At 47.2% G+C, this 24,917-nt stretch overlaps 1 protein-coding gene across 2 annotated transcripts in view; it reads left to right on the plus strand.

Annotated features, from left to right (window-relative positions):
* The window catches only part of si:dkey-82f1.1 (DENN domain-containing protein 2A), a 31,027-nt gene that overhangs the window by 2,333 nt on the left and 3,777 nt on the right, over positions 1-24,917 (plus strand). For both annotated transcript variants that reach the window (XM_042110929.1, XM_042110928.1), the window contains 13 exons: positions 15,924-16,010; positions 17,544-18,554; positions 19,216-19,343; positions 20,677-20,792; positions 20,939-21,136; positions 21,396-21,489; positions 21,781-21,831; positions 21,987-22,174; positions 22,364-22,473; positions 23,062-23,131; positions 23,423-23,500; positions 23,986-24,126; positions 24,348-24,496. In XM_042110929.1, the coding sequence (XP_041966863.1) occupies positions 15,925-16,010; positions 17,544-18,554; positions 19,216-19,343; positions 20,677-20,792; positions 20,939-21,136; positions 21,396-21,489; positions 21,781-21,831; positions 21,987-22,174; positions 22,364-22,473; positions 23,062-23,131; positions 23,423-23,500; positions 23,986-24,126; positions 24,348-24,496 (2,420 nt within the window). In that variant the 5' untranslated portion in view covers position 15,924. The remainder of the gene's footprint in view (positions 1-15,923; positions 16,011-17,543; positions 18,555-19,215; positions 19,344-20,676; positions 20,793-20,938; positions 21,137-21,395; positions 21,490-21,780; positions 21,832-21,986; positions 22,175-22,363; positions 22,474-23,061; positions 23,132-23,422; positions 23,501-23,985; positions 24,127-24,347; positions 24,497-24,917) is intronic.

Below are 24,917 nucleotides of genomic sequence, written 5' to 3' on the forward strand. Positions count from 1 at the left end.
TACAAAGCGTATGCGTCCATGAGCCATGCCAACAGAGAGAGAAATGCTGTGTGAATGAGAGGACTGGCAAAATATGCCTGGAGGCATCATGGGGATGTGAATCCCCTGGAGAGAAACAGAACGAGTCCTCAGTGCGAAAACACATGCTCGTCAGAAAGAGTGCGCTGATGGCAAAACTTTCCGGGAAGTCAAGTGAAATGTATTGCAATTTGTTACAGACTTTGTGCCAAGATTTAGCAAACTCAGGCAGGGGGTCCAGCCTCTCGCATTTCACCATGGGCTTCTCCAAACAAATATATCATCTGAGATTCGCATCCAGTGAACTTCCATTAAAGGTTAAGGTTTCACTTGCATAGTATGAAGTGTTGATGGATGGAGAGAGTTTTTCAGAAGATTAATGTTCTGACATGTAATGTCAGAAAATATTAGTGCTGTTGGCCCCCCCAGCACATGGTTTCACAACATGATGACTGATGGATGTGTGTAGTTATCATTCAAGACAAAAGAGCATCAGTCTTTCGACTGATATTACATACTGTCAGCCATACATTTCTAAAGTTCTGGAATTAACCAGTTTCTGAGAGCTCTCAGTCCTGATTAGAAGAGTTAGAGAAAGATTCTCAATGAATCACTGAAAACAGTTTGATCCTCAATGACTGACCCACTTCTGTCATTTGCTATGAATGTATGATGTAAAGTTTACAATTCCTGCTCCCTAATGTGCTCTAATATTTGCCAGGATTTCCTCATGAGTTATAATGCACAGTGTTTTGTGGAAAAGTTTGTTACTAGGTCTTATTGCAGTGCACGCCTACATGTAGATCAACAAGATGACCAAAACACTATGGACTGTTTGGAAATGGTTTGGTCTAATTGAGGTGGATGGGGATTAGGGGTGTATGGTTCAGATAGCTGTGGTCTGACATGACTTTCATTTTATAGTCAATCTGTTTTACTCAGATGCAAGTGCTTATGTTGGACATTACTTCTGGAACAGGATCTGAGGAACCAGGATCTTTTTAGGTCAGGATCCAAGTCTGTTGTGAAGGGCTCAAATATAGATAGTAGTCTATGGATATGCCAATGGTGTTTTAGATGGTCTGATAAGGCGATAGATTTCAGGAGTTGGTTGTGCCCAGCCAGTGGTGTGTAGTGAGTTACTGCAGAGTTTAGGTCGTTTGTACACAGTTCAAGCAGGAAAATTGATAGGATTAACTGTTTCTGGTTTCTTTTGATGTGACTCTCATAGGACTGCAATACCACTTTGTGACCAAATATACAATTAGCCTACTTTCTACTTTTCTAGACTATTAATTTGCTTGACTGGTTGTGTGTGTCTGTGTGTCTGTGTGTCTGTGTGTGTGTGTGTGTGTGTGTGTGTCGGACATGAAGAAAATAATAGAATGGCAACATGGGCATCTATCCCTTCCTTCCTCTCTCCTCATTGTTTTGCAGAGTCAGTAGAGTCAGATGCAAATGCGTGCTGTTCCTGTCTTGGGAAAAGCCAGTGACAGCAGGGCCTGTGTGGACTGTGTCCCCCGCTGGCTCAAATCACCAGGGGCCCTTTTGACTGAGACCTTCCCTATGGGCCCTTAGCAGCCATTACACTCTCCAGCCTTCCACACATGGCCGAGGCCGCCACAGTTTCCACGGTGACAGCATCAGAATGCACCCCTGCTTGCGTGAGGGAATTCTTGTTGCCCAGGATTCCGTGAGCTCTAGTGCTTTGTGTGCTGGGTTAGGGAGCGGACCACAGATGTTGTTTTCACCCCCTCACCACTCTCTCTCTCTCTCTCTCTCTCTCTCACACACACACATGCACTCGGTGCCCCCGAACATCAGCCCCTCCACTTTGAAGGTCTGTGCTTGCAAGCTGTTGGTCTGGCCAACCTCTAACTCTTTCTTCAGGCGGCGGGTCAAGCAGTAGCGGTGAATTCTTTTGTGGAGAAATTGGTTTGTAACTTAAAGCAGCAGAGACTGTTTCATTTTCCACTTTGGTATTCCACTTTAAGACTTTGAGGCACATGGTAGGAAAGAGTGGACCAGGGTTGCTCATCGAGAACAGTGATTGTGGTGTAAACAGTACTGAGCAAATTATTCTCAGATGCACCCCCCCCCCCACCCTCTCCTGTCCCTCTACCCCCACCCCCACCACCATGGTGTCATCAGACCATCTCATCTACATGCTTGAGTGCTGCACTTGCCACAGAGAGGTGCACACTGCTGTCTCTAAGGGCCTCATTTCTGACTATTGGACTCTGGAGGAATTCCTGCTGGATGTTTGCTCAGTGTTTTGTTTCATGCTCTTCTTATACATGTGGCTGTGCACTGTCCAGTTTGGCCTCTCCACTGGTCATTTCAGCTGGCTTCACGGTGCCTGTGGAAAAAGTTCCACTAAACTCCATGAGGCTTATAAAGCACATGTAATATGTATGAGGACCACAGAATTGTGGAGTTAGTTTCGGCATGTAAATACTCCCTTGCATGTCTTTGCTCAAAAACATATAAAAACAAGTAGGCATAACAAAACATATAAAAACAAGTAGGCTACAAGTGTCCTTATTTGTTGGTTTCATTTTGTTCCCATTAAAATGGTAAAATGTCAGAACACACCACAGGCATTGAATGTCCTAAAAATGTTGAGATTAATTCCAGCAGATGCAATGTTAGCCATTTCATCTACAAACACAAGGACATATCCATAATCATATCCTGTCAAGTCAAAACTTTCCCTGTGGTATAATTACAATTGCAAAGGTGTACTGCTGGGTGGCAGTTATGGACAAGAATGGAATGAACATTTTGTGTATTTGGCTCGGCTGTAATAACATAATGACGATGACTGTAGACAGAAGAGGTGTAGTTAGTGTATCTATTTGCCCTGGGAGCATTTATTTCAATCTTACGGCATAAAAATTGAGACAGCATGTGACTAGAGAATTATCATTCTGTTGCCCTTGTGGCTTAGAGGGATTCAGTTGACTATTTTAACTGACTATAGGCTAAGTGTTGAGGTTGAGCATGGCTTTTTGAGAGACTATGTGGTAGCTGAAAGCAGGAGAAGACTGTCTGTTGCTCCCTGGATCTCCGACTCCGGAAGTGAGCTTTTTCCCAAGCTCTCGCCTCATCGGGCTCCTCTGGGAATAGCTGGGGGAATTATAAAAATCCACTCGGCACAGGCGTGCGGGGACGGGATCGCGAGCACTGATGGGAATTCTCAGGCAGAAACGGCAGGAGCGGGAGTGCAAACAGGAAGGGGAACTCTAGATTTGGCTCCGAGTCATCTCTTAGGCTGGGGGCAAGAGGTGCAAACTCATACGAGCAGTTAGACATGCGCCAGGAGGAGAGTGTCTTCAGCTAGATGGCCATCATGAACACGGCTCTCCAGTTTGGGGCATTTTAAAGGCTCTTCCTTAAAAAAAAAAAAAGAGATTAGCTATGTTTATGTCACTCAGTGTGTGCGTGAAAGGCTTTGGAAGGAAACCAAGAAGTCGGCACACTGTGGCTCCTAAACTCATAATGAGTCTAATTTTCACCACATGCATGTTGCTTCAGTTACTGTACTTTCCAGCAGACAGTTATAGAGGCAATGTATAAAGGGAGCAACCTTTATGCACCTTAGTGCTCAAAATCATCACAGTAAGGCAATATGTTGCTCATGTAAGAAAAACTGGATCAACAGAACTTTCAGAAAAGGATGTGTGGGAAACCATAAGTACCTTTAGGCCAGAGAACTGCCTTTTTCCTGAGTTATGCACATAATGTTCCTCTACACCTCTAATCATTCCTATTCCTTGTGCAAGAAGACAATAAAGTAGGTGTGAGCTACTCAAGTCGCTGGATGGTCACGGAAACCCTATGTTCCTGATATTAAACTCTGGCCGGCTGTGCCTTTAGTGGTCCTGATATATATGCCAAGAACTTCCTGCTGTGTGCTTCCCCACTGGATCTAACTTGCTGATACTGAGGAAACGGCCGAATAATAGAGACGGCACTCTCCAGCGTGCCCACAAATGAAGCCTCAGCAAAAGTCCGATTTAAAAAGTGGTTTGTTTTCCTCTCGGTTTATTTGATCATCAGCTGAGGACGTGCATTAGCAGTGACAGTACTCTGGTATTATGCATACAGCTTTAAAACCGTAACTTTATGATAGATGTCTTAGAAGTATGTATGTAGCTATGCCTGTGTTTTGTCAGGTATTGGCTGTAATCCAGGACAGGTGCCCCACTCTACAGTCTTATAGCAAATATAAAGTAAATCTGAGGTTGGCTTGAGTGATTTACAGCATGGAAAAGTCTTTATAGATGCAATTTCATTCTGTTGTCTACTGGAGGTTGAAAAGATTAGTAGAGATTTTGCCACTTTGTTTGGTTTGGATGGTACCAAATACTGTTAATAACCGTGAAAGCAAGTAAGAAAAACACAATTGTACTCAACTCATCATGGTTCATGGTAGAATAGTATACAACATGGCTCTATACTAGTAATGAGCCTTGAAAGGGAAATATGTGGCCTAATCTGTAGAGCTTTCCAGCCTTCTGTCACCCTTTCCTTTCATTCCTTGCCATGCCTACTGAAATGCAGAGCGGGCTTGTCATCCCCTCAGCATTGTAGAGGAGGGAAACTGTAGGGTGTTGCAAAACGTCAACTCAGGAGACTCACGGCCACAGACACGTTTTCACGTAAGAAGTCTCTGGTCTACTAAGAAGTCAGGATCTACTTTTTTGTAACTGAACCTCATGTCGGGAATGGTGTCAACAATTGCAAACTTTTATAGAAGTAATTGATGACACTCTGTAACTATTGACAACAAGGCTGAGCTCATAACAAAGAAGTTTAATGTCTCGTGGTATGATATGGCTGAATGGTATGATGTTAGCAGAATATACTGCATCTCAGCAGTCTCTTGTAAAAGAAGAAAAGAGAGGCGACCAGAAGAAAAAGAAAGGAATGGAACATGGCCCTTTGTACAACATAATCTTCTTGGCCTGTGGGCTCTTGACCAGCTTGGCTTACCCTCTCCAAAAGGCATCTGTTGAAAAAAAGGCCCAGTGGAGAAAGTAGTCTTAACTGCACCACATTCAATGGCAGGCTTAAAGCTAAAGTGGTTGGCTTTAGCATCCATTGTACTACTTGGTCAGCAGCTTGGAATAGTTGAGGCACTACCCCTTGTGCTAACATCATGCTAAATGAAAATGGCTTCTTCTTGCTCCAGCTTGAGTCAGAGCGCAGCTTTCGATTAGCTGGCATGCTGCGCAAGCCGAACAGCCAGAGGGTTAATTGGTTGCAGACTGGGAGGATGAGTTGGCTCCAGCGTAGGAGTCGATCTGGGCAAAGCAGAGGGGGGTATCAGGGCTTTCTGGGGAAGGTAAAGGAACAGGCCCTGCCCCTTTAGAGGAGAGCTGCTGAAATGTGATCATACCCTCCAGATGGGAGAGTGAGGATTATTCCTGCTAGCTCCCAGACAAATTCTCTTCTTGTCCCATCTATTCTCTTGTCTTGTCTTCTCATCTCCTCCTCTTGTCTCTTCTGTTTACTTCTCCATGACTCACAGCTTTGGAAGACTTGGTTCTTTTCTGTGTTTTTTCCTTATGTTGAGATAATCACATTGCATTATTTGTGAATGTGTGTTCTCATGACCTCACAGAAGAGAGTTTGGACAGGAATCAAAGTTGTAGAACATGTATAACCACGATCCATTTCATGGCTGGACTATGTGATCTTTTGTCTTTTTTGAGATGTTGCTATTGGACCCATAAAACAGGGACCACACTGGATTTAGAATATGACTTCTTCTTTAGTGCTTCCAACAACCCCCACCCCCAACATCCACAAACTTATCAAGAGCTGTTTTCAAAACAGCATGCATGTTAAGATCATTGTCACAAAGTTAAAACAATTGCCATTCTCTTTTGTTAACTAAATATTTGTCAACTAGCCAAACATTAGGTAGCATAGTTTAATTTTAGTGCAGTTGTTGTTCAAAACATGCTTGTTTCCCCACAAACCAAGGCTGTAGGCACACAGTGTGTGTGTCACTATAATTGTTTAGGTCCAAATCTGCTAAATATTGTCTCTTAACGATATCAGTGTAATTTTTCATCTGAACAACTTCACAGTCAACACTGAACTCACTTGGGCCTTCAGCCATACACTTACCAAGTCATGTGAAGACAATTAGATGAACGGTTCTCAAGATATGGAAGGAACTTTCACACCAAAATGTCCCAATTTATAAATAGGTGTTTGAGCGAACTCTTGTCAAACCTTTTCTGATCAGTAACATGCATGCTCTGTCTGAAGACCAAAAACACAACCATTTGTATTCAGCCTACAGACCTCTTACTTCCTCCACCTCTGTCTCAGTGGCGATTGCTGCTCTTTGGAACAGGGGAAGCTCCGATAAAACTGGTCAATTATTAAATTAATATTATTAAGGTGCTATATTGTTCTTTGAGGGCAAAAATTATCCCAAAACCCAGAATAGGCCAAACAGTAGGCTATAGAGTTGGCATGGCATCATGTAGCCTACACCGTTATATAGCGCGCTACCTAACTTAGCCTAAATACACAACTGAAACAAAAGCCACAAACTCTGTAACTCCACATTACGGTTTTATTTACAGTATGCTATTTACAAAGACAAATAGAAACCGACTGTATTACTCCCAAATTTGAGCTGCAACTTGCCTTGCCTCTCGACTTCACCTGTCAACACTAACGTTAACGCATCCCTTGAACTTGAACCACTTCCTGTCAGATCGCGACATATGCTGTCAATCAAAAAGAGTCCAGCCTCTATGACGGTTCCTCCAATCATCATACAGAAGCTCGGCGTCCAGGCCATCCCAGTGTCCCATTCACTCCCAGAGACGCCGGGCTTCCCTGGAAATGACGATTTTGTGGCGCTTGTCCAATAAATGTGTAGCTTTTCTGCACTGAGATCAGCCCACTCTGTAGTGCCATTGAAAGTCCAGTGAAGCCGAGCGTCTATGGGTTTTTTGCATGGTTTTTTGATGGATCGTGTCGTCACAGCAATGTATTACGGGTGCGAAATCACAATAAATGACCGACAAAACCTTATTGCTGAACAAACTAGCTAGAACTAGAAAAAACATGTTTTCAGCATGTTCTAGTTGGAATAGTAGGCTAGAAGCTAATGTAATAGTGTTATTTGATGCGATTTTCCGTGATATTTTAGAGGAGGCTGAGCTTCCCCTGTAGTCTTAGAGCAATCACCTCTGCTCTGTCTGATCAGGCTCCAGACATTGACAGAGCTGCCATCCTATTTCGTCAGCACTGGCCTGTCGGGGGTGGCGGCGCAGCAGGGGGACCCACAAACTGCAGCACCTCAGATCGAGAGTCGAGCGTGCAAAGAATCGAGCTAAAAGCTCAGGCTGCTAGCTCTCTCACTAGCACGTCTCTTAAGGCGGTTTAGGGAGGTTAGCGCAACGTACATACCGCACAGCTACGTACCAGCTCTCTCACTAGCACGTCTCTTAAGGCGGTTTAGGGTGGTTAGCGCAACGTACATACCACACAGCTACGTACCTGCTGACTGCCGTTACACACGCTCCAGACATTGACAGAGCTGCCACACACACACACACACATGCACACACACACACACATGCACACACACACACATGCTCCAGACATTGACAGAGCTGCCACCCTGTTTCATCAGCTCTGGTGTTTTTAGGGGGGGCGGCGGCGGGCGGCATGTGATCCCTGACAGAGAGGGAAGGAGGTGGGCAGGAAAGCGCCCGCATTCTGCCATCACCCCGCATCGCCCGCATCACCCCGCATCACCCGCATCACCCCGCATCACCCCGCATTCTGCCATCACCCCGCATCACCCCGCATCACCCGCATCACCCCGTATCACCCCGCATCACCCCGCATCACCCGCATCACCCCGCATTCTGCCATCACCCCGCATCACCCGCATCACCCCGCATCACCCCGCATCACCCCGCATCACCCGCATCACCCCGCATCACCCCGCATTCTGCCATCACCCCGCATCACCCCGCATTCTGCCATCACCCCGCATCACCCGCATCACCCCGCATCACCCGCATCACCCCGCATCACCCCGCATCACCCGCATCACCCCGCATCACCCGCATCACCCCGCATCACCCCGCATTCTGCCATCACCCCGCATCACCCGCATCACCCCGCATCACCCGCATCACCCCGCATCACCCCGCATTCTGCCATCACCCCGCATCACCCCGCATCACCCCGCATCACCCGCATCACCCGCATCACCCCGCATTCTGCCATCACCCCGCATCACCCCGCATCACCCCGCATCACCCGCATCACCCGCATCACCCCGCATTCTGCCATCACCCCGCATCACCCCGCATCACCCGCATCACCCCGCATTCTGCCATCACCCCGCATCACCCCGCATCACCCCGCATCACCCCGTATTCTGCCATCACCCCGCATCACCCGCATCACCCCGCATCACCCCGCATTCTGCCATCACCCTCTCTCTCCAGCCTTTCTGTCTGTCTGCCCGGCCTCAACGACACTATATGCACAAACAAGAAAATGACTGTTTTGCATGGTGGTGTTTGGTCTCTATGGTCTTGGCAGCGTTCCGTGTTGTCAAGCGGTTAGTCGAGTGGTCCGTCCTCGGATCCCTAATTACAACCCGCCTGGCCCTCCCTTTGCTTAGGAATCCTGTCCCATTATAATCAGACAAGCGTTATTCCCTGTGCAAAACAATATCTCGCCCATGGTCATTATGGCCACGCTCTCTCGAGACAGACACCCACATCAAGGAGGGTTTACAGCTGTATACAACGAGCACAATAACAAGAAACGTGACACTCACAATTCATGACTCCACAATATAATCCGGGGGTATTTTTAGGCCAGTTTGATAAGGGAGACGGAAACAAAGCGTGAGGCACAATGTGCTCACACACACACACTCGTTTGTAAAATGAATTGTTTGCGGTATCCTCTCTAGTTCCTGTCTCGTTCTTGTGGCTAACCCAGTTTCATTGCTGTCTGCGTCCCATCCTTTCCCAACCAGTGAACAATGGGGGAGCAGAAGCAGAGGCAGAGCAGCAGGGTCCCTGCACAAGAGCCTGGTGAATGTGACCCCCCTCCCGGGCCAAAGCCTGGGCTGTACGTTTGGCAATGTGTGTGTGTGTGTGTGTGGTTGTGAGCAGACAGGGTTCCCATGGGCGGTCCGATAGGGATGTTTACTATATAGAGTGAGGAGGCGCAGCAAGCATCCCATGGTTTAAAAGATGCGACCAGAGGGAGAGCGAGAGAGCGAGAGAGAGAGAGAGAGAGAGAGAGAGAGAGAGAGAGAGAGAGAGAGAGAGAGAGATGGGAAGCTGAAAAAAACAGAAGGGGTCAGGTCCACTGCACACATGGCCCTGCCACTTGGCTCGGGGCCAGGGCCACGCTACGGGATCTGCTTGGGAAGAAAGCCGGGGGCCCCGGACAGGACAGGCCAGCAGAGAAGCACTGACTCTGCTGAGGGGAGAGATAAAATTCCACTGTTTATTTGCACTCTCCCCCACCATCGGCTTCCTCACCTCTCTCTCTTTCTCTCTCTCTCTCTCTCTCTCTCTCTCTCTCTCTCTCTCTCTCTCTCTCTCCTTCAACCCCCCGCACCCTCGTCTCTCGTCTGCTTCAGCCCCTTCCCAGCTCAAGAAGATGAATCTCTCTGTTGGAGTGAACCAGGTCAAGGCAGCTTCGACATGTCAGCCACCGCAATCCCCTCCCATCACCTCACACGTCACGTGGTGTGGTGTTTGGCATCGGCCCGCCGCAGGTCCAAGTTTAAAAAGAAAAGAGAAAAAAACATGAATCGACTCTTCGCCTCTCGCAAAGGTCTTGGAGGAGCAAGTGTAGTTGAAGCAGTAGGGATGGGGCCCAAATGTTGGAGAAGGGGGGGGAAACCCCCCCCCCCCACACACACACACCCCCATCCCTAAACTTCCAGCGTTCCTGCGCTTTCTTCAACCCACTTGGCACTCCCGACAGAAAGCACGCCATCCAACTCTTCCCAAACAGTGTGGAATGGAGGGGAGGAGGAAAACAGAGCCGATGGAGCTGCACCACCACGGAGGGCTTGCTAAATGTGAAACGGTGTGTTAAATTGATTGCAGACGAGGCCAGTGCCGTGAGCTGGAGCAAACCACTCCGGCTGGGCATACGGGCTGGAGTCGGCTCGCTCGGTCACGGCTGGAAACCTCTGGCAGGGAAAATAACAGACACTCGAGTTGTCAGTGACACCATAAACTTCTCTTGTCTAATGGAGGGCACGAGAGTTTTCTAAATATATGCCTCAACTTCGGCACTGGTAAACAAACTGCCATTTGACCACTTGGATTTTGTATTCAAACGCTTTTTCTATCCATGAGCAAGAGCAAAGTGAAGTGTGAAGGGCCAGTGTGTACAGCTCAGAGATGGTGAAAACTGTTGCTCACAGAGAGAGAGAGACGTTCGGTTGGACGAGGGTTCATCACTTAACATTCATACATGCATATGGCATGCTTGTGATCGTCCTTTTTTCGGTATATGAAAATTATAGAGTTCTACTAGTCCTGAATGCAAGAAAAAGCATTGGAGGGAGAGAGAGAGCATGATGTCATGCTGCTAGTCCTCCTGCAGGGCCTGACGGTAGGAGGAGGAGATCTTTATGAGAAGCAGCTGTGAGGAGCGGCAGGTCTCTTGGGTAGTGGAGCGGTGGAGAGGAGGACATCAGCTCCTCTCAGCACCGACTAAGCCATCAACTCCCAACATCCAAAACATCACAGTTAAAGCCTCACAGCAACAGTGGCAAAGTCCTCCTTGCCCTCACTAGCATCACACCAAATGACAACACCTAACAGGACACCAGATAATTCACTCTGTGCATACCTGCTGGTAAAATTGAGCCCTTGTGTTCACACAATTCAATGTAGTGATAGTACTCTCTGTTGATACATCCTGAAAGTACATCCTGTTGACAGCATTGCTGACAACTCCACACTGGAAACCTGACTATGTTGTTAATGTCTGCTGACAACAATGTAATCCCATCTGACAACACAGTACTGTCTGGTGATACTGTGTCGTGTCCTGCTCTTCTTTGTTAGGCCATGGACTGAAAACATACTCTCATTGACAACCTCATATCTCACCAGAATTATCCCTCATAGTCCTTATCACTTAAACCCAAATGGGGAAGGCTGAGTGCTGAGTACATGTTGAGGAAACATGTCTGGAAACGCTGATATTAAGCAGTGGTGGTGATAACTCTAGATAGGAGATAGATACTAGAACTCTAGATAGGAGACTTCCCTTCTCAAACCAGAATACCATGTGTACCAAAATATCCAAGATTGTCCAGGTTATGTAGTGGTAATATCAAATATATGCAATCAATCATCCCTCAACCTCTCCTAAAAAGGCCTGATTTGGAGCAAGATCCATTCTCTGAACGCACTATAATGGATTACCAATAAGGCTTGGGGTTGAGTTTTAGGATGGTTACTGAGCTTTAGAATAAATAACTATAGTACTAAGGGTATCTAATGACTGCAGCTGGTCAAACAGACTTTTTCTTATCTGACAAGCATCTGGTCAAATAACAGTGGTCTGAGTGCATACCATGAATTATTTGACTCTCTCCACAGAGTTAACACAGTCTCTCACACTGAGTTAACACAGTCCCTCCACAGAGTTAACACAGTCCCTCCACAGAGTTAACACAGTCTCTCACACAGAGTTAACACAGTCTCTCCACAGAGTTAACACAGTCTCTCACACAGAGTTAACACAGTCTCTCCACAGAGTTAACACAGTCTCTCCACTGAGTTAACACAGTCTCTCACACTGAGTTAACACAGTGTCTCCACTGAGTTGTCTCTCACACAGAGTTAACACAGTCTCTCCACAGAGTTAACACAGTCTCTCCACAGAGTTAACACAGTCTCTCACACTGAGTTAACACAGTCTCTCACACTGGCAGAGAAGGTGTGGGCCCGTCACGCTCGCTTCTCCGCTGGAGCAGGAAGGGCTGTCTCGCTGACCTTGCCGTCTTCTGTCGATCCCGGCATTGTTGCGATCCCATGTGTGGAGCTGACCGGTGCAGGGCAGGCCCCTCGGCTTGGCCGCGCTGGTCGAAAGGCGTGTGAGGTGGCGGCTGGTGATTTGTGTGGGTCAGGGGAGGCTGAGTCTGGAGCGCTTTGTGTGTCGGGGGATTTACGGCCAGCTTGCAGATGGTCGGGGTCTCTCTTTTCCACTCGCTCACACACACATTACTTGTCCTCTTTGAAGCGCTTGCACACACACACATTACTTGTCCTCTATGAAGCGCTTGCACGAGCACACACACACACACGCGCACGCACACGCACACGCACACACACACACACACACACACACACATTTGTACACAGAAGTAGACACTGGAGATAAAAATGCGTACATACAGTACCAGCCAGACAAACCTAGTTCTTCCACAAGCAGTCATGCAGAAAAAGTCATTTAAACGTTTCAAATAAACGTACACATAAACATGTTCTGATTTACGTATTTACAGACTTATCAGATGGTTCCGTGGCCCTTGTAAATGCCCTCACTCCTTCCCTCGCTCCTGTGGCTTCACGGCTCTCTCGTCTTTACGTAACTCTTGTTGTGTCCAGATACCAGTGACGGTCTGCCGATAGGCATCTCCTGTTTAGAGCGGTTAGTTACGCAACTGATTAAGCCTGATGCCCTGGCTCTGACCTACACTGCTGTCCCATCTCCTCAACCTCAGCTACCACAAACCCACTACAATCACCTCACATTCACTAATTCACAGAGATCCAACTTTAATTTCTTGCCTGTGGTACCTGTGATGAACTAATTTCTTCGAGGTTGGCAAGAGAAAGTGTTGGGTCTCTTGGGGTGTAGACTTTGGCAGGAATTAGCCATTTTCTTCAGCTCTATTACGCTGAATTTTTAGTGTGTTTGGGTTAGTTTGGTCATTGTAGCCAACTTTGTTAAAGTGGCAAGCCCATTTAATAGATGTAGCTTTGTCTCAGAATGCCAGTGGCATTCAATGTGGTCCACTTTGAGTCTCTTGAGTATCTTTGTAAACCCCAAAAAACCCAGAAAACAGTTTAAACTCAGAAACTTAGTTTCGTTTATCTCAGTTGATGTTCTAATGCAAAAATAATGCAAACCATGCAAGCTTTTACTAAATATATCAGTTCTTTTGACTACATTTCACAGTGTCATGGACATCGGTTCATACTGATGATGGGATCCCTAATCTTTCAGACCAACATAAGATAGGTTGAGAAATGGCAAACTAATCTCTAATAGTCAGGTATGTCAGCATGCCTCAGCAGACCTCACTCGGAAACACATACTGAGATGTTTCCGTTGTCTGTCGGTCCCTCCTAGTTTGTAAATCCACCAGTGTTGAACAGAATGTCGTACTTCACCAAAGTTCTGTGAGTCAGACCTGTCACACCAATCAACTCCCAAAAATGAGAGGTCATGGGGCGGGGCAGGTAGAGGTCGCGGGGGTCACACTTCCCCATAATGTTTTTATTGGCCAAAGCAGATGGCTTCCCTTCGAGCCATCACCACGGCCACTGGCATCCCTTACAGGGTCAGCTCGAACAATAGCTAGTGGCCAACAAAGACTCACACACAGCTCCGTGGACTCCCAAAAAGAAGCTCCCCTGCTACCCAGGAGTGATAAAACGAGCGGGCCTGTCACATTTACAGAGATAGATTAAGTGCCTTTCACGTACACACACTCTTTTATATAGAGATCCGAGCTTTAGCCTCTGGGTAGACTAGTGGCTCACCAGCCTCACTGGAGCCTTCAAGTGCCAAATCCAATGCTACAGGTCTGGGCTACACTGACTGGAACAGTACTTCTGTTATTGGAGACCAGCCATTAGTGTATATAATGTGATTAAACTCTCAACCTCAAGGCACCTCTTACAGTTCTGTGTATGTAAACAGAAGCAAATACCAAAAGCTGAAATGCAGTGGATGTGGTGAAAAGCGACTCACAAATAAGTAACATGTTTTCTTCTGCGGAATGTGAGACATTTAGCCGCCATACCTTTCCCAGAAACCTCGCCATTAATGTGTAGCTCCATTCTCCCCACTCTATCACAATGTAATAATATACTTTTATTATTATCCTAAATATTCTCCCTCACGTAAAAGCTCCATTTAAATTTTTCTTGAGCCTGTCTTTCAGCCCACTCCAGCCTCAACCTTGACCGAGAAAAGAAATGTAAAGCTACACTTCACTTTTTTTCTGGGGCAGCAAGCATTCTTCAGCTCTGCTCATTTGGATTGTGGCTCCTTTTTTCCTCTCCATTTTCAGTTGCAGGAGAGAGGGGGGGGGGTGCACGAAGACGGAGGGGATGCTGTTTCTGCTCAAACATGTGACCCCCCTACACACACACACACACACACACACAGCTGAAAATCATTTGGGCCTACAGGCCAGTGATACGCTGACGCAAACCTCCCTCCCTCTCCCAAGGGCAAAGAGAAGAGATGTAAGGCCCACGTTATGTTCAGATGCATAATGTCTATCTAGAATGATAACTTCTGTTATAACTTATGTCAGGGTTAGGAATGCCTTTCCAAACCTCAAATCACAAATCTTTAGTAGCACTTTACTATTCCATCTCTCATATCAAAGGTTAGTCACCACATGCCAGAGGAGCGCCGTGTTCCTCTTGGCTCCGGGGGAACACAAACAGCCGAGGAGGAGAGCCAACAGCATCGCTGGGACTTTTAGTTGTGCCAGATATTACTCATTGTCCAAATCAACAATTCACTTAACTCCCTTGCAAAGTCACACAGCTTCAGCTCCAAGGTGAACCACATTCTAAGCAGGACAGAGAGTGTCCATCCAAGCATTTCAATGCTTCATAGGGAACTGGACCAGCTGCAGGGAACACTGGAATGCCTAGTATGAGGTCTAAGCGGTGAGGCACTGCAGAGATGCAGGGACTGTGTGTATGATTACACTGAGGGCTTTCTAAATGGGGTCAGTCGGCTCTCCAGGAAGTGTTTGATGACCAGTGCGTACCATGTGGTTCTCTTCTCCTCCTAAGCCTGGAGGTGATGTCATGCTTCCTTGTTATGACGTTTGGAAGGTAGAATTACACGGATGAGTAAGTGGATGATGTGTTTGTCATGTCCTTTCAACAGTGAGGTTGAATAACTGTTCCACAATTAGGACAATAAAAAGCCATTGAAATGAGAATGTCCATTATAAAATATAATGATAGCCAATCATTCACCACCTATTTCTACTTTTCATGTGAATGCTGTAGCTACTGTAGAAACAACCCGTTCTGATTTAGCTAGTGCTTGCCTGTTCGTCAGTGCTTGCTTGAAATTCTTAGTTTGGCACAGAAATGAGGAACGTATGGAGCCAGCGTTGAAACAAGCAGATGTTGGCAACACATCATTCATGGCTAACATCAGAGGGTATGTCAACATCCTCACTTGCAAGTAAAACAGAATGCCCTCTTGTTGTGTCGGAATGTTGCTGACATGCCACTAACAGGCCCTAATTGCATTACATTTGGGAATTTCCAGTACTTTGACCCCTCAAAAATGTCAATATCAAGTATCTTCTGTGTGTTTGATTTCACTGAACGCACATGTGTATGATGCCGAATTCATGAGGAAAGTGATATTTTTGTTTTGCACATAGCAAGTTCATTGGGGTTAAATAAGACACCCCAATAAGACTCACTGTGGTTGTTTGGTGGTTAACTCCATCCACTGATCACTTCACTGTCTATTTGCCATTCAACAAGTTCATCATATTACCGTCTGTTTTTAGAAGGTTCAGTTCTGCCGTGCTCCATTATATAGTTTGTATATTGTTTGTGACTGATTTGGTCTTTCTGTCTTTGCAGGATGCCAGCTGCTAGCACGATGACTGGTGGAAGGGCTCTTCTGCTCTGCACGAACACTGACAACTGCATTTACCAATCTGTCAACGGGTATGGAACACATGATGCCCTTCCAACGTGAACTAATAGCTGCACATTTCTCCTGCCTGCCCACAAGCAAACTGGATGGACTAAATTAACTAGCTAGTAAATGATTAGCCATTATACCTGTTAATTATTACCTCTTGAAACAGCAGCCACAGCTGACCACTCTGCGTGAATGTCCATTTAGCCATAAACACTCAACATGTGTCCACCAACCCCTCCCCCCCTCCCGCACCTTACGCAGACATGCAAACACACACACACGCACACACACAGAGACACAGATAGATAAACAGGCACACACGCACACACAAACTTTGAACTAGTGGGCACTCCTCTGCAGTGCATGCTTCTTACTAATATAAATATGAACACTAATGAAAATGATTAAACTGATGTTCACCATTAACTAAATAATGACATGACTTGGGTGGTATGGAATGCTGTGTAGCAAATTAGTGGGGGCAATAAATGTGATAAAGGAGGCTCTTGGAGCAGCTCCCTGCTCATTACATTTCTCCCCATTTGACCTCACAGTCATTGAGACTGTCTGCTCAAATCCTCATCAAATGTACACTGTGGGGGATGAAAGATCCTTTCGTACTTTTTTTTCGTCATGCATCTCCCTGAGACGTCTGAGTGTTTCAACATTTGGTTTGTTCAACTGGTAGAGGGTTGTCACAACACCTGCTTGAAATGTCAGTTCCCTTCTTTATCTAAACTGGTTATTACCTCCTACTAGGAAGACGCTATCAAAATGCCCCCATCCAAAGCTCTCGTTCGGCTGTCTTTCTTGCTTCTCCACTGTCTTTCTTTTTCTTGGCCCATGGGTTTGGTTTTCCTCTTCACCGCTCCATGCTTCATAAAATCTGCAGCCTCAGCCGAGGGGCAAAAATCTCGTAAAACCAAGAGATTTTCAAAACTTTCCCCCTTTGCCAAGGGTTGTGATTGAAAAATGACTCTGATTTGAAATTCTATGAGATAAATGTGCTTATGGGCAGCAGTGCACATGTCTTTTGAACTGTTTCCAGTTGCACGACATGAGTTTGAAAACTATTTTGCGATGTCGTGAAAAATTACATGGCCCATATTTCTGCAGTTTGTTTGTTGAAACACAATGGTTTGATGATGAATTGGGCAGCATCCAAGAATTTGTTTATCATTTGAGCTGATAATAGAAAAAAATCAAACAGAGAATTCCCTCTGCTTCCAGAAATAGCTATAGATAAATAGATCCTCAACTGACATGGAGGTTTCAGCTAGTTCAAAACCATTTTTGCCCTGTGACCTTTCTAACTTGGAGCATCATTTCTCCAAAGAGAGAAATTAATGAGATGCAAACAGACCTAGCGCAGACAAATTGCCATTTATATGCGTAGGTTTGAGATTCAGGCTAATCATAAGTTTCACCAAGTGTAAGAATAACTAATTACAGCTCCTCTTGTTGCTCTGTAATTAAGCAGAGTTGTGATCACTGAGGCTTGGTGTGTGACTGAGGCCAGAGAGCGATCATGAGTGTGTGCTTTGTGGTGTTTGCAGGCTCCAGTGCTGCGGGTTGAAGCTCGGGGAGGCTCCAAGTGCTGTGCCCCAGCAGCCAGAGCTGTGTGGGGACGCGGAAGGCGACAGGGCCAGTGCGGCGCGGCTCACGGCCCCGTACGACCGCGGCGACAGCCCGCGGGGCGACGACATGCTCGCCCACAAGCGCTCCGGCAGCATCGACACCCACGCCGAGAACGGCCTCGCCGGCTGCAGCGGCAAGCTCTCCAAAACCCCCATGGCTGTCAGAAGCAGCGCCAGCATCCGAGACAAGATCTCCCAGTGGGAGGGCAAGACCGAGTCCGCCGCCGGGCCCTGTCCAGCGGCAGCAGCGGCAGCTGGACAGAGAGAGGCCGATGGCGTGAGGAAGAAGGACATTAAAAGCACCGAGATTCAGAGGCGAGACAGTAGGAGGCTCGTCAGCTGGGAGAGACAGGACTCTGGCAAGGAGAACGGAGGAAAAAACAGTGACTCAAGGCCCATGTCTCCCGAAGGCTTCGCTAGGGACCGGGAAAGCGTACTGGACAAGGGACTTCGTGCTAAAATGCCGGAGACTGTCCAAGATAAAAAATCAGTTTCGACTCACATTAAGAAACTGGAGCAGGCCATGAAAGAGACGCCAAGCAAGCCCACGATAGCGTTTCCTGGGAACTATTTCTGCCCGCCTTCCAAGGAGGAGCAGGAGGAGGCGGAGAGGAAGGGGGTGGAGCCTATTTTCGGGACACTGGATGAAGCTCGACCCTCGAGTCGCAATCGCCGAGGTCGCGATGGAGACCCAGAGAACGTTTACACGGAGCCTGGGGTACCATCCATCAACCCCGTACCCAAACCCCAACGCACCTTCCAGCACCACACACCCCCGCCGGGCACCCTAATGTCCGCTGGAGGGTCGATGAAAAGCAGACGCAACCTACCCCCTCTACCCTCAATACCCCCACCACCACTGCCCACTTGCCCCCCACCTGGTGTCTGCAGGAGGCCCTGGGCAGACAGGCCTCGGGATAGCAGCAACAGGTATGCTTTGTTTTGTTCCTGGTGCATAGGCTGTTACACAATAGCAAAGTGTTTGACAATGGTTCATTGTTCCAATATGGACTTTTCTTGTGGTAGGCATCCCTGTGTTACATACCATACCATATGTGGTAGTTTTACACGGTTACAGGGGGAGGGGGGGGGGACAGAATACTCTTTGTGAGGGTGACCATTGGATTTATTGTCTCCACCCCCTCCAACTCAGTCTGAATGGAAGGGTGCTCTGAAACTAGAGCATTAACAAGGTTGTCTTGTCTTCTTGTTTCAAATTGGTTGGTGTGTCTTTGTGCAGTCTCCTTTCACATCTACAAAATCAGACTTTACTGGTCCAGGGTAACGAATAAGGAGCTGCTATTTTCTGCTAAGGCCAAGGGAGCATTTATTTCCCTTCTATTTCTATTTCCCCCCTTGAACAATATTTGCTCTTGCACCAGATTATGCGATGCTTGTTTTCTTTTCCTCTCAAACCTAATGAAATCCCAAAACAAAAACCTAGCATCCATGCAGGTGTCCCAGTCTGTTACCACAACAATCTCTTGAGCTCACCAATTTCCTCTAAGTCCTTGTGGATCCACCACCCTCCATTTGCCCCCCCCCCCCCCCCCCCTCCTTCATTATTGTCCTTGCGCTGGTGTTCCTGCAGGAAGTCTTATGAGTTCGAGGACCTGATGCAGTCGTCCACCGAGAGCTGTCGGGTGGACTGGTATGCCCAGGCCAAGCTGACCCTTACACGCACTTTATCGGAGGAGAACGTCTACGAGGATATCCTAGGTAACGCGCTCCCTCCACGCTGGCACTGAGAGCCAGGAAACCAGACCTACTTCATTATGTGCTGTTGTGTAACACAGCATTATAAGGAGCAGTAAATGGGAAATGGAAATGTTATGAGCAGACCAATGATTTTAATGGGTCCATTGTATTTGTCTTAGTTATCATTTGTATGTCTCTTTTTGTCTTTCACTTAAATGTCAGTACCCCTTTGAAATGCAACATTGGTTTGTATCAATTGTGCAGCATTTTGCACAATATTCTAAAATAACTGGTTGGTTATTGCTGATTTAGCTTTTGCTATGTATTGTCTTCATGGGAGTAAGCTTGTGTTTGGTTTACCCCATGTCTTGGGGTAAACTCATTTCTTGACTCAGTGGAGCTGTGTGAGGTCTGATCTGAGGAGGTCTCTGATGTTTGCTCACGGAACAGCAGGGGGGCAATGGGATCGGTCCTCAGAGTGGTCACCATATGGACTGGTTTCAGTGGTGTATGATCACAGCTGGTGTATTGGTATAGCTGGGATATTGTGAGAGGAGTTTGAGGGTCTTATTTAATATATAGTCTGTGGGAAAACTCCAACAAATTTGCCATTACCCATTATATGGTTTTACAATATGTACAACGCATTCAATATGTGGGCTTTTCAACTATATTATAATAATAAGTGGTTGAAATATGTGGTTGAAGAGATTGTGATTGTACAGTTATGCACATGCTGGCTCAAATTTTCATTAGCAATGGCTGAGGTGGGGTCACAAATCAGATGTGTATAAGTTTTGTTTTGTTGAAGTTCAGTACCTGCGGGGCATGAGGTTGCTTTAACGAGTGAAATGTGAGAGTAGTGCAGCGATGGGCCGCCTTCTGCGGAAAAGAACTGGATGTTCCTGCCTCACGTCCTCCTCCTACAGGTCGCATCTGGCGGATGAATCGACAAGGGAGATGGGCTGTTTCTGACATGAATCCTCTCCCCCTACGACTCCCGACCACTTCCTAATACTCCCCACTCCTCTCTAATAGCCTGCTAGCGGCGATGGTTGCGCGTGGCAGAATGAGCCGCTGCGTGCGGTCACACTTGGCTGCGAATGACAGCACCTCGAGTAGTTTCCTTGGCAAACTGTCAAACATCTGGGGCAAGGGGTTGAAAAAAGCAAAACAAAAACAAAACAGTTGGAAAGGGTAGCTGGAAAATGGAATAAAATAAAAAAATGTTTTGACTCAGGAAATTAGCAATAAATATCCAGGGAATCTTTATCTGGTGAGTGTGCAGTGACTTATGATGCTAGAGTGGTTGCCATGTTTGACAAAGTGAGTGTTTTCTCTAAACTGTTTTTAGATCCTCCATCAAAAGAAAACCCTTATGAAGATATTGAATTGGAGAGCCGTTGCCTTGGAAACAAATGTCCCTTGCCTGTGTCACCCTCCTCCTCAATTCCAGACACACCATCTAAGGTAGGAATACCTTGATGAGTTTTGATTTTATGGCAATGAGTCAAAGTCTAATGTTTAATGTAATGAAACTACCACAAACTAACTAATACCTTAATTCTCTGTGTGTGTGTGTGTGTGTCCACTCTAATCTCTGGCCCTGACGACAGCTCACCTCTAAGCCTGGATTCTTCAGGCAGAACTCAGAGCGTCGCAGCTTCAAACTGCTGGAACTGCGTAAGACCAATCGTGACGGGGGCATTGCGTCACCCTCGCGCATCAGCCCCCCGTCCACCCCCAGCAGCCCCGACGACACCCCCTGCCTCTCCGGAGACCCTTACAACCGCAGACGCAGGAAAATCCCAAAGGTACCGTCAATGGGCCCCAGGCCTGGGCTGAGGCTCCATGTCCACAACTCACCCTGGTGATTTACCGTCCACTGCTCAGCGAGTTGTTGTCTGGAAATGCTTTAACTGGCCAAGAGACGCTGCAGACAATCGTCTGAGATAAACAAGAGTCCCCCCCTTTCCGAGCCTCATGTGTTTGCGCTCAGGAAAAGTTTGTGGATGTCAATGTGATGAAGTCATGTTGTGCTATAAGCTCAGCGGCTCTGTGCTGTGCTCGCAGATGGTGCTGAAGATCAACGGCGTGTTTGAGGCGAGGAGAGGGAAGAAGAGGATGAAGCGCGTCTCCCAGTCCACAGAGGCCAGCTCAGGGAGAGGTGCGTACAAGTCAGGAGGTCCACTCCACTCCTCCGCACCTTCACCTAACAGGCCACGAGGAGTTGGACAGTTGACGTACCAGTCCCCCCCATATGTGTCCACTTAGCTTTATGAGCTTGTTTACATTTTGTGGGTCAGTTAGTTTGGGCCCTTTTTTTTCCAAGATGTGGAGGGTTACACCACTTTATCAAACACATATGTGGAACCAGGCAGGGGATATAGTACGTCTGTGCACGCTCAGCTTTTCTTCACTTACGTCACTGTCGCCTCTTCCTTTGATCTCCATGTAGTGACTGATGAGAACAGCGAATCGGAAAGTGACACTGAGGAGAAACTGAAAGGTGAGAAGAGATACGGAGGCCTTTCTGTACAAGAATTACTTGAGTGTCTACAAAGTGCAATTGTACACAATGTATACTAGCACCAAAGCAAGTGCTGGGTCAGTCTTGTCTGGACAGCTGACAATCTAATCTGGTCTTCCCTCATGTGCTTTTAGCCCACAGCCAGCGTTTGGTGTCGGTCCAGTCCATGCTAAAACAGACGGGCCGATACCGCACCCTTGAGCGAGACCTTATGGACCTACAAGAGAGGAAGCTCTTTGAGTACTTCCTGGTGGTTGCGCTTCATAAGATGAAGGCCGGGGCACCTTACCTGCCGGAGGTGACCCAGCAGTTTCCGCTGAAGGTAGGAAGGCAACACCAATACATCACAAGAGTCTGAGTCAGTGGATAGAAAGCCATGATGCTTAGATTTACACCGTGCTGGGAATGTCAATGTCATGACGCACTTGCGTGTGTGTGAGAGGAGCTGGATATGCCATTAGTAGTGAAAATAATGCACATTTTTTGGGACACTACACATTTTTTCCACCAGCTGGAGAGGAGTTTTAAATTCATGAGAGAAGCCGAGGATCAGCTGAAGGTCATCCCCCAGTTCTGCTTCCCTGATGCTAAGGACTGGATACCTGTTGACCACTTTCCCAGGTGAGACCACACACTTTACATATTTGACAACAGTGTGATTTTCAGTCTGCGTTGTACACAAGTACAATAAATCTCTGTGGCATCTGTTGACCGTTGGACTACACGCAAACTCACTCGGTAATGAATTCCTGATTACTTATGGTCTGTCGCATGTGAGCAGCAGACAGAGTGATTGGTTTATCCTGGTCTCATGTGACCACTATAATGAAAGCTGCTTTGGCCAGGTGACAGGTAATAATAATCTAGTGTGATGAGTTACACACGGAGGAATTTGGGTCCAAGCTGAAGAATCACTCACACCACCACCTGCAGGCATGCTCATTCATCACACTGACACTCGAAGGCAGAGCTATGTCACTGGCGAACAGCAGCTGTCTTTGTGTATTTTACGCTGCCCATGTCAACCCCGAATATATATTATGCCCACTCCATTCACAGCCTTGAGTGCCTTATTGTAGGAACTGAGTGATCACTCAGGCTATGGACTAATGAGAGTTCTCTTCTTTCAACAAGCTCTCCATACAGTTGTTTGAAGATTTTTTCCCCCCCTCCCCTTTAAATCTCAAATCTCTTTTCTTTATTTCAAAGTGAGACCTTCTCGTTTGTCCTGACGGGTGAGGATGGAAGTCGAAGATTTGGTTACTGCCGCCGTTTGCTGGTGAGTTAGTTTCATCTGCTAGGTTTGTAATGTGCAATTCCAGTATTTGGATGGGGAAAGTCTACTCTGAACAGTGGTAAACGCACTGGGTTGAATATTTTGGCTTTGTCACTGGTGTGTCTGGGCAGGAAAGCCTCCTTATATCCTGTTTCCTCAGCTTACAGCATGTGCTGTTAGTGTTAGTGCTGTTTGCATGTGCAGTATAGCAGGTGTCAGGAGATCCAGCTGAACTGCACTCCGTAACCCTCCACTCTCCTCATGTGCCACTACATTGACTCTTTTTCACTCCAGCCCAGCGGCAAAGGAAGGCGCCTGCCCGAAGTCTACTGCATCGTGAGCCGGCTGGGCTGTTTTGACCTCTTCTCTAAGGTACCTTCGCCTCCCACCGTTCCCGCCCCCTCCACCACACTCGCTACTCAAGCCCCGCCCCCGTGCGCTTGCGATCCCACGTTCCCAAAGGGCCTGAGCGCCGCCACTGACAAACACATGTGAGCTGCAGCTGATGTGGTTGCTCGCAGCGAGCTGGGCTCTCTAATGAAATGTAATTTCGGGGTGCACCCATATGGCTATGAAACGTTGGTCTGTGTGCCTGTGTTTGTGGGAACGCTGTGTTAATCGACTGTGTGTGTGTGTGTGTGTGTGTGTATGCGTGTGTGTGTGTATGCGTGTGTGTGTGTGTGTGTGTGTGTGTGTGTGTGTGTGTGTGTGTGTGTGTGTGTGTATGCATGTGTGTGTGTGTGTGTGTGTGTGTGTGTGTATGCGTGTGTGTGTGTGTGTGTGTGTGTGTGTGCGTGTGTGTGTGTGTGTGCGTGTGTGTGTGTGTGTGTGTGTGTGTGTGTGTTCGTGTCTCTCAGATCCTTGATGAGGTGGAAAAGAGGAGAGCCATTTCTCCAGCCCTGGTGCAGCCGTTCATGAGAGGCATCATGGAGGCTCCTTTCCCAGCCCCGGGGAGAACCATCACTGTGAAGAACTTTCTTCCAGGGTCAGGCACAGAGGTCAGTCACATTCAGGAGAACACACAAAGTCACCCATACATTTCAGTGGCACCATGCCAACAGAAACATCCCTGGCAACAATAAATCAGCAAGCACACATAGATATTTGTGTGTATTCATGTGTTACAGTGAAATAATTCCCTCCCCTCTCTCCTCACCTTTTCAAGACATTTTGTCATTTGTCATGGGAGCAGTGTCTAATACACACCTGTCTCGTCCAGGTGATTGAGCTGTGTCGGCCGGCAGACTCCCGCCTGGAGCACGTGGACTTCGAGTGCCTCTTCTCCTCCCTGAGTCTGCGCCTCCTGCTACGAGTCTTCGCCTCCCTCCTGCTGGAGCGTCGGGTCATCTTCACTGCAGACAAGCTCAGGTGAGTTGCCGTCTCGGACTCTGCTAAACACTCAGTCATGGGTTGCACATCCTTTTTTTGTATTATTGCATTTTAGTATCCTGATTCTTAGTATCATGATCCTTAATATCGTATTTATGGCAGGAATTGTCTGGGGCTAGTCCTTTGGTTTGAAATGGAATATTTTCTAAGACAGCAGCATTTTTTTTGGTGGTACTGAGCCTTGTAAGCCTACTGGAGAGATGGTACATTCACCCAGAGTGAGGGATTAGACTGAAGAGCCCGTATATATTCCTCCTAACACCCCTGTCTGGGTGCTGTTGGTATGTGTGAAGGACGGAGTGAAAGGGAGACAGGGGATGACAACGCAACAAAGGGGGGAAGACTGTACGTGGAACAATTTTGCCGAGAGAAAGTTGTGGAAAAAATGCTGTTGTGTTAT

The sequence above is a fragment of the Alosa sapidissima genome, chromosome 11 (assembly GCF_018492685.1).
Source record: "Alosa sapidissima isolate fAloSap1 chromosome 11, fAloSap1.pri, whole genome shotgun sequence".
In the NCBI taxonomy this organism is placed as follows: Eukaryota; Metazoa; Chordata; class Actinopteri; order Clupeiformes; family Clupeidae; genus Alosa; species Alosa sapidissima.